We start from the raw sequence: 10,185 nt of genomic DNA on the forward strand, positions 1-10,185 counted from the left end.
AGACAAGGTTTTGTGTGGATGGCATTCCATATACCTCCTTTCTTTTCTTTTTCTTTTCTCATATCCCTTAACAATATCTTGCCATATATCTAGGATAGTTGGATTGGCTCCACCAATATATTATATTAAATAAACAAGTGCTATTTATAATTATTGATTAAACTATGTTTTTCTTGCAGAAGTGGGGGACAGTTTTAAACTCATATTGAATTCTTGACTACAAAGGTGAAAGTCTGCTAAAGTTGTTAGTTTTGACTGACTATGGAACCCTTATACACAATCATCTCCTCACTTGAAGAAAAAGAGAAAAATATTCCCCTGGTTTGATTATTTTTCTGAAAATAAAAACTGAAAAGGAAAGATAATAACTAAAAACCTTGAATATTGAAATTTGAGAACATATTGAAAAAAAATTATAATTATAATCCTTTACTCACCAAATCTTCAGAACCTTCAAGAAAACTAACCACAATTTGATTGTTCTCGATTGAAGTTTAGTTTTAACCACTTTTGTTCCGGTGTGAAAGCTTGTGTACAGAAGTTTGTTCAGCTGAGAGTTGCATGGTATTGTGCTATGTCGGGTAATCCAAGAAAAAAGAGTATCTGATTTTTTTTTTGTTGGGGAAAGAATCAAAATCTAGGAGTTCATAGTGCCTGGTGCGTTAAATGTTTATGTGTTTTATATATCAAACAACCGTATATTTGTTGTAACGAGGTGAAAGCGATAGGTGGTAGCCTTGGATAAAATACAGTGAAATGTGTTAGCGCAAATTCTGTTTAGTTACTATAGGATTACAGTGTTACATGTGAAGAGAATTTGTACATGATCTCTTTAGAGATGAAGATTAAGACTTTTATTAGTGTTGTTGCAGGTATTTGGGAGTTAATGAATCTCCTCTCCAAAGTTGCGATAGTGGTACTAGTTGCAAGTCTTTTTTTTTTTTTCAATTTTGTGCTTCTGGTTTAGACATGAAAGTTGCGCCAAATGAATAGGTTCTAAACTGGTTGAATCAAACATGTACGACGCCTGCATTTCTGTTGGATGTTTACTTTGCAAGTAAACTTATGTCAAGTCAACGACTAATATCCACATGATGATTTCTCACCACTGTTGAAATTGAAGGCTAATTTAAAGAATTCATCAGGTTCTCGTGTAGATCCCAAGAGTTAGTCTCTTTTTGCAAAGTCGATGGTTTATGTTGGTGCTTAGTTGCGGTCCTATTATTTCTTTATTATCGAAATTATTCTTGCTTCTGGTTAAAATATGAAGTAAAAAGAGTTAATCACGTGTATAATAAGATTCCCTTAGAAAAAGATGTTGCAACCACGTGCAGGCCTAATCTATATTGACACAGGATGCAAACATAGCAAGAATGGACATATAAACACCTGCCGGATTAATACAACATTTGGTGGGTTTTAGAGAAAATAATGAGATTACTAACTGCAGCAGGCAATAAATAGTATGTTTCACATGGCATTACAGTATTTACCTTTACAAGATGACCATGAAAAAAAGAAAGTTTTCACACATTGTCAAGTTAAAAAGACCTGAAGTGAAGTATCATAGACACCCAGCTAGGGTCTCTTTGGTTGCCTGTTTGCTTTTGATAATGATAGCCAATTTGAGTAGCAATTGACGAAGTTTGTCAATGTGGGATAACTTAATTACCATTACTTTAACATGTTAACCTTTCCTTTTTTTTTTTTTTTCAATGGTCAGGGGTGTCCGGCACTAACTTAATCCCAGTTGGGCTCTTTTGTTGTGGAAACACAGCTAGGTCTCTTCATTTGCCTTGTTTCTTCTTATAATAATAGACAATTTGAATTAGCAAATTGTATGAAAGTTTGTCATGTGGGATAACTTAATTACCATACTTTAAAATGTTAAACACTTCCTTTTTTTTGTTTTTTTATGATCAGGGTTTGTTCGGACCAACTTAAGCTCAGGTCAGTAATCTTCTGAGACCATTGAAACTATCGTCATAAAACTCTAGTGGCTATTCTTATTTTTTATTCAGAAGATACTCGAAGTTCAAAACCTCTTTAATAAAACACTAGAGTCTCTTCAGTCGACCACAAATACACATCATCTTTGTAAACAAAGTGGGTTGGAGCCCATGGCTATTCCTAAGTGGAATAGGGTTTTAATTGTTGCACTATATAAGTGCAACTTATAATTAAAACATAGGGAATTATTCATTCAATTAAAACCCTAGCCACCCTATCTCTCTCTTTCTCAAGAAGAAAATTTTTTTTGTTCTTCTTTCTTGATTCTTGAAGCCCTTGATTATTCTAGCAAAATAATCAAGGGTTCTGCGGATTATCTTCGTGTGGACTTCTGTGAATGGGATCCCACTTTAGATCGATTGGCAAAAAATCGCGTGAACAGTGTTCCTGCCAAAATCAGAGATATTCGAAGGAGCCTCCAAACGTATGTAAGTATTCTAATCCTTGAATGGATTTACTTTATACAGATTTTTGTTTATAAACTTGTAAATGGTATAATCTATACTCGGATCTAGGCCAAGAACGATAATTGATTTACCGATTGAATTTTTGTTTTCCGCTGCGTATGGTAGATCAATTACTTACAGTGGTATCAGAGCCTGGGTATTAGATTATATTGTCTAATTGATGTTTGATAACATGTATATTTGTTTGATAACATGTTATTGCATGATTTGAAGTGTTTTTAAATCTGGAAAAATTTTGTATGTTGAATGTCTTAATTAATCAATTGATTAAATAATGTGTTGATTCAATGTGTATTGGTTGGTTGGTGTCCTGGTCGAATGTTTGATCATTCAATTTGATTTGTATCTGTGTCATTATGTGAAAAAATTGCAAAAGACGTTACTGTGCCTAATTCACTGTTTTGTGGCGTTAGCCGCGGCGAGATGCAAAAAGTGAATCTGGCTGTGGCAAAATAAAACTTCGCTGTTGTGAAATTCTGGAAAAGTAGATCTAGCCGCTGCGAAATAAAACTTCGCCGCTGCATAAAACTCTCTAGAACGATTTGTGTTTTCTGGAAGTTCACGGTCACAGCGGCAAAATAAAACTTCGCTGCAGCAACCAAGTATGCATGAACTTCGCTAGGGAAAAGAATTTCTTCTCCGCGACAAGAAACCTACTGTTCCGTTTTTCACACAGGGGCTAAATTGCAGTTTTTGAACCTTTAAAGCTAATATTGATTCTGCACATTTAAGGTGGTAACTTGATAATTCAACCCACCCAATTCAAAAATTGATTGTTTTTAAATGAATGCAATGTTCTTTATCTCCGGCATACCTTCTATTATTCCCCTGCATAATCTTTCCTCTTTGAGTTGCCATCATAGCACCTTCATTAGCATCCTCCTGCCTCATTAATCTTCTTTGTTCTTGAGCTTGCAATGCATGGACCAACTCAATAAGAGTGATTTGTGATAGGTCCTTGGAATCCTTTAGAGAGGAAATCTTTGATTCAAACCTCTCAGGCAAGCTCACTAGCACCTTCTCAACAATCATTTTGTCACTCATTTCCACTCCAAGTAACTTGACCTTATTAACCACACTCATCAGTCTATCCACATATTCTTTTACTTTCTCAACTTCCTGCATTCTCAACATCTCAAATTCCCTCCTCAGGTTCATCACTTGCATATTTCTCATTGTATCACTTCCCATAAACTCCTCTCTCAGCTTATCACATGCTTCTTTTGCTGTTTCACATGCCATTATCCTTGTAAACACAAGGTCTGTAACAGCCGAATGAATGTGAGATAAAGCCCTTGGAGCCTTTAACATTTCTTCTTCATACAACCTCATTTGATTCAGAGTGGGATTTGGACCCAACTGAATAGGTTGTTTCTCTTCTTCAACGTATTGCCAGAGCCCCTGCCCTCTTAGATAGGCCTTCATCCTTACAACCCAAATATGGTATTGCTCACCATTGAAGACAGGAGGTGAAAAGGAGGCTGATTGAGATGCCATAGATGCAGGTTATGTGACTTGGGACAGAGTTGTTCTTTAAGAAAGCTGGAGGGTGATGAAGGTTCAAGATCAGTTTTGTGATTTTATATAGAGGTCTGGTGAGATGGCTCTGATACCATTTTGTTGGTTTGAATGTCAGATTATACAAAGAAAGAAAAATCCGGAGAGAACAAGCTACATTCATTGAACCATTAAGCACAACTTACACACAATATAATGCTTGCAGTCCACTGTTACAACCACTCTATCAAGGACCTTTTTGCATGATTAAAACTAAGCCACACAATGTGAACAAATGCATTACAATTAAGGGATATAAAGCCACATTTCTGGCTGCATCTACCTAATTACATCACAACAAAAGATATCAACCAACAGCCCCTAAACCACTTCTTCCAGCACAACACACTGCTCTTCCTTGGTGCCAAAAAAAACATCTTCAAACTACCAGCCCTTGAACATTGCATTTCCAGCAAAATATCATGACTTCATCAGTTAAAGAATAGATTGAGGTACATCAGTGGACTAGAAATCCACAAAAACATCAATTAAAAAAAAAAAAAAAAAAAAACTGATGAGGGTAAAAAATTTATACAATACATCGACTAATGTTCCCCTCCCTGTGTTAAAACAAGCAAATTATACAATGTTCTGTCATTAGACGATAGTTGAAATGCTGATTATGGTAACCCACATCTCATTACCTTTATCCCTTTTGAAGTAGGCTAACACTTACAGATGCTACTGGAGGGCTAATAATTTTCATCAATTTCTCATTTGTCCTGTATCATTTTGTTAACCAGGTTAACTATGGTAACTTTATGTATGGTTTGATGAAGTAGAACATTCAACTAAACAGCAAAGTTCTGTCAGAACTGTCGATGCACGAACCTTCTAATTTCAGGGCCCTTGTAGACATCTCTCGGGATGCCTTCCCTGGAACAAAAACATTGTGCTTCCTCCCAGAAAGGCGAACATTCCGGTTAATGTGTAAAATTAGTTATTCAGATTACTCAGGCTTTAGCATTGCCTTTTACTGCTTGTCTGAGACAGAACAATCAGGGAGTTATATTAATACCGTTACCTATGAAAGCAAATTTTCTAGACCTGAATTCTATCTTAGATTTCTATGCATTCTTTGACTTTTTGCCTCATTCGGCCAAATCAATTGGTTAATCTTTATACCATGCACATTGCAATTGGATGTTTACTTAATATGAGCTAACATCTGGTACATGTTAAGGATGAATTTTGTAACATGATCATCTTTTGAAGATGAAGATTAAAGACTTTTATTAGGTTGTTGCAGGGATGTCGGGAGTTAATGGAATCTCCTCTCCAAAGTTTCGACAGTTGGTACTTAGTTCCAAGTCCTTTTTTTTTTCTTTTTTTTTTTTTTTTCAATTTTTGTGCTTTTCTGGTTTAGATATGAAAGTTGCACCAAATGAATAGGTCCAACTGGTTGAATCAAACATGTACGACACCTGCATTTCTGTTGGATGTTTACTTATGCAAGTAAACTTATGTCAAGTCAAGGGCTAATATCCAACATTGATAATTTCTCACCAACTGTTGAAATTGAAGGCTAATTTAAAGAATTCAATCAGGTTCTCGTGTGGATCCCAAGAGTTGAGTCTCTTTTGCCAAAGGTTCGATTGTTTATGTTGGTGCTTAGTTGCGAATCCTTTTATTTCTTTATTTATCGAATGATTCTTGCTCTCTGGTTAAAATATGAAGTAAAAAGATGTTAATCACGTGTATAATAAGATTCCCTTAGAAAAAGACGTTGAACCACGTGCAGGCCTATATATATTGACACAGGGATGCAAACATGAAACAAGGAAGGGACATACAAACAACCTGCGGGATTGATCATAGGTTTCTGTGTGATTGTGCCATACATTTGGTGGGCTTTAGAGAAAAGTAATTGAGATTACCAACTGCAGCAAGCAATAACTAGTATGTTTCACATGGCATTACAAGTATGTACACTTACAAGATGAGAAGAGTAATATGTTTCAAATTGTCAAGGTTAATTAAGAAAGACCTGAGAGTGACGTATCATGGGAAACACAGCTAGGGTCTCTTTCGTTGCCTTGTTTGCTTCTGATAATAATAGACAATTTGAATTAGTAAATTGATGAAAGTTTATCAATGTGGGATAACTTAATTACCGTTACTTTAACATGTTAAACATTCCTCTTTTTTTTTTTTTTTTTTTTTTTTATGATTGGTGTTGTCCAATTCAACTTAGGCGTAGGTCAACTAATCCTCTAAGACCTTGAAACTATCGGTCAGATAAAAACTTTAGTGACTATTCTCGTTAGTAGTCGAGAAGTGATTCAAACTCAAGACCTCTTAAATAAAACATCTAAAACTCTCTATCAAACCATCTTTGCAACATAGACTCTTAAGCTTTCGTGTGGATTTCATTGTATTGTACATTCCTTTCTTTTCTTTTCTTACTTAATAAATATCTTACATATATATATCAAGGGCCAAGGCTAAGTTAAAATATCTTTTCAAAATTCAAGAAATTTCCAGCCCTGCGTTTCGCCGTATAGCTAAAGGAAATTTGACCTATTCATTTAATAATATAAACATACTTAAAAGTTTATATAAAATGTAAATTAAATATAAACCAAACCAGAACCTTGTAAGCCACATTTCATGAGAAGTTGTTTCACCTAAATTTACTAGTGAATTTAGAACAATATTTTTATCCTTAATAGAATGATTACTTAAAGACTGATATACCCTTAACATAGTAATTCCTTTAGGATAAAAATATTAATATGGGCAAAGTATAAGAGGTCAAAATTGTCATTTCAGATAAATTACTATTAAATTTTCTACATTTTGCCTATATAATCCGTGCCCTTCCCCTCCTGCTTCTTCATAAATTCATCTTCGCTAAAAGAAGGGGCGAAAGAGAGAGAGAGAAAGAAGCAAAAGATGGTTGCAGGAGGAGATTTCACGGTGACTGTAAGCAAGAAGGAGGTGGTGGCAGCAGTGCTACCATTGCAAGATCATTGGCTTCCATTCTCCAACCTCGACTTGCTGCTGCCACCGGTTGACGTTAGTGTGTTCTTTTGCTACCATAACCCGTCACTTCAAAGCATGACTTTTGCCTCCATGGTTGCTATTCTAAAGAGGGCCCTGGCTCAAACGCTAGTGTCATACTACGCCCTCGCCGGTGAGGTCGTACCCAACCCTGTTGGTGAGCCTGAGCTCCTTTGCAACAACCGTGGAGTGGACTTTGTTGAAGCCTTTGCGAACGTCGAGTTGAGTGAACTCAACTTGTATAACCCTGACGAAAGTATTGAAGGCAAGCTCGTGCCTAACAAGAAGAATGGAGTGCTCTCTATTCAGGTCACTTATCGTTCATCCCTCAAAGTTTTTTTGCTTCTTAATTTGGATTAATGCATCAAACAACTACATGAACATGGTTTTGATATCATACCGTTTGAGATTTAGTAATTTGTTTTCTTAAAATATATGTACATGATAATATATGTGACCTAATTTTTACAAGAAATATAACAAAACCACCCATGCAGGAGAACATGACATGCGTACATTAATTTAATGTTTTTTTTTTTTAATTTCCATCACCTCCTGCGAGATATCGATTGGAAACAAGATATCGAATGAATGTATTCCAAGAACCTTTTTGATATTATATTTTAATCTAAAATCATTTTGACACGTAATTTAGGGAGCTAAGGGAATCTGGGGGACATCAGTAAGTGTTATTGTCTTAGGTAAATCAAAAGTGAGGCAGTTGATGGCAGTTAAATTTTTCTACATAGGCTTCAAAGATTAGAATTCCCTTAATGATCAGTGTATGTATGTAATCAAATATAATATTATATGAATTTGATTTACAGGCAACTGAACTCAATTGCGGCGGTCTTGTGGTGCGTGCACCTTCGACCACCGAATAGCAGACGCATACTCCATCAATATATTTCTTGTTTCATGGGCTGAATTAGCTCAGTCCAGACCAATTTCTTTGCTACCATCTTTTCGTCGATCTCTGCTAAATCCTAGACGGCTTGGATGCGTTGACCCTGCTTTAGGTGACATGTACGTGCCATTCTCACCACCTCCAACTCCTAAAGAAGCTGTTGAAGCTACTCATGATCATCTCATAAGTCGCATATATTATGTTACAAAAGACCAACTCAATGAGCTTCAATCACTCGCTAGCCCCAAAGGATGCAGGAGGACAAAACTCGAGTCTTTCAGTGCATTTTTATGGAAAATGGTAGCGCAGTGTGGCGCTACAGACAATGATAAGACATCAAAAATGGGGATTGTTGTTGATGGAAGAATTAGGTTAAGCCAAGTAGATAGTTACAAATCAAGACTAATGGATGCATACTTTGGAAATGTATTATCAATCCCTTTTGGCGGACAAAAAATCATTCAACTTATGGAAAAACCATTATCCTCCGTGGCAAATCAAGTTCATGCTTTTTTGGAAAACGCAGTGACACAAGATCATTTCCTGGGACTGATTGATTGGGTTGAGGCACATAGACCCCAACCAGCTGTAGCTAAGATATACATAAACGGAAGTGACAATGGACCGGCTTTTGTGGCGTCATCAGGGCAGAGATTTCCAGTTTCAAAAGTGGATTTCGGGTGGGGCAAACCAGCATTCGGGTCATATCATTTCCCATGGGGTGGTGATGCGGGGTATGTGATGCCGATGCCGAGTCCATTAGGGAACGGTGACTGGGTGGTGTATTTACACCTATTGAAGAAGCAAATAGAGATGATTGAGAAGGAAGCATCTGATGTGTTTAGGCCTCTGACTTCTGATTATCTTAACCTGATGAAATGAGTTTAATGTCGAGTCTGGCTCTTAGTATCGGACAATTATGGTTGTCATTTTGTGTTATTGTCACCTACTGTGTCATATTCCAATCCTATATTTTGTATGGGAGGCTGGAAGCTGGCTGCAGTGTGTCGGCAGCAACATCTTGTCATGGTTGTATTCTATATATTATATATATGCTTTATTGTAAAATATAAATATATATACGAGTACATATACATATATACCAATAATCACCAAACTAATGTGAGTTAAAAACTAACTTTAGATGGCTGAGTGATTCAATAAAGATTTTTAAATGTATTACTCAAGAAGTATAAACACTCCTGATCACATAAAAAACAAAAAAACACAAAAAATAAAATGTGAATTACTTTCTACTTCATGAAGCTTCTAGGCTAACAATATTGAATCCAAACATCAATCACATTCACAAACAATAGTTTACGTTAATTAAGCAATTTGTATATTACGCCATTCTAACACATCTGCCTTGATCAATTTATTTAAAACTTTTATAAAAGATTATTATAAATGTTTTGATTAAGTACAAATCTTCTTGGACAATGTAGCTAGAAATTTATTGAGTTATAAGAAAGAGGAGGTGGGCAGAACTGGTGATGCAGCTAGCTCAGCTAGCTAACTAGAAATATACAAATGGAGAGACTTAGTTGTTTTATTATTTTGGATAAGATTTTTAAAAAAAAAAGAGTTGAGTGGTTATTAGAAGTAGGATTTAAAAATTAACAAAACAATCATCTAGATTTGTTAATTTACTAAACATCTCTGTAATAAATTAAACATTAAAAATTAACAAAAACACTCTCACTCACCCATTAAATACCGACAGTTAGCCACCACCGTCAGAGGGTGGTTGGAGTCGCCGTATCGACGCAGTCGGTATGGCATTTTTCGATCAGATCCACTATGGATCTGGTCGCATTTGGTCATCAACAACGGCCAAAGATCCAGATCTGGCCGCGTTTAATCTTCAACGATGGTCAAAGATATGATCGTCGTTGATGGTCAATGACGGCCATATCTTGGCCATCGTTGATGACTAGCTACGACCGTAGATCTGGCTGTCAACGATCATAGATCTGATCGTCAACGGCTAGATATTTGGTTCTAGATCTGGATTTTTCCGACCAAATCCACAATGTATCTAGTTGAAAAATGTTATATCGACGCACTATCAACCAGATCCAGTCGGTAGTGCGCCATTATACCAGATTCCGGCTACCTTCCAGCTGTGGTGGTCGAAATCTGGTAAATGTGGGTGGGTGGGGGTGATTTTGTCAAATTTTAAATTTTTTTTTGGGCGGGGGGGTTTAGTTAAATTAACTAACTTAGGGGGTTTATAAA

General features: G+C 36.1%; 2 protein-coding genes across 2 annotated transcripts; one reads left to right on the forward strand and one right to left on the reverse strand.

Moving 5' to 3' along the window:
• Window positions 1–3,156: 3,156 nt before the first annotated feature.
• Window positions 3,157–3,974, reverse strand: LOC116115039. Its single transcript, XM_031401178.1, has 2 exons — window positions 3,292–3,974; window positions 3,157–3,196 (listed from the first exon to the last, which is right to left on the reverse strand). Exons 1-2 carry the CDS (start codon window positions 3,972–3,974, stop codon window positions 3,157–3,159), a joined length of 723 nt encoding a protein of 240 aa, XP_031257038.1.
• A 2,917-nt stretch (window positions 3,975–6,891) lies between these two features.
• LOC116115025 (shikimate O-hydroxycinnamoyltransferase-like) lies at window positions 6,892–9,024 on the forward strand. The gene is given in 3 exon segments (XM_031401166.1): window positions 6,892–7,346; window positions 7,865–7,892; window positions 7,895–9,024. Coding segments are annotated over 3 exon segments (1,377 nt in total). The 5' UTR covers window positions 6,892–6,929; the 3' UTR covers window positions 8,827–9,024.
• Window positions 9,025–10,185: the final 1,161 nt, after the last annotated feature.

Source organism: Pistacia vera, unplaced genomic scaffold (assembly GCF_008641045.1).
Source record: "Pistacia vera cultivar Batoury unplaced genomic scaffold, PisVer_v2 Contig73, whole genome shotgun sequence".
NCBI classification, from domain to species: Eukaryota; Viridiplantae; Streptophyta; class Magnoliopsida; order Sapindales; family Anacardiaceae; genus Pistacia; species Pistacia vera.

Bases quoted from the DNA above. Each gene is read 5' to 3' on its own strand.
- LOC116115039 (XM_031401178.1), bottom strand. From the start codon at position 3,974: ATGGCATCTCAATCAGCCTCCTTTTCACCTCCTGTCTTCAATGGTGAG. The intron at 3,197-3,291 runs GTATGCCGGAGA...TTAAATGTGCAG, and splicing joins ATGCAGGGGAATAATAGAAG to AATCAATATTAGCTTTAAAG.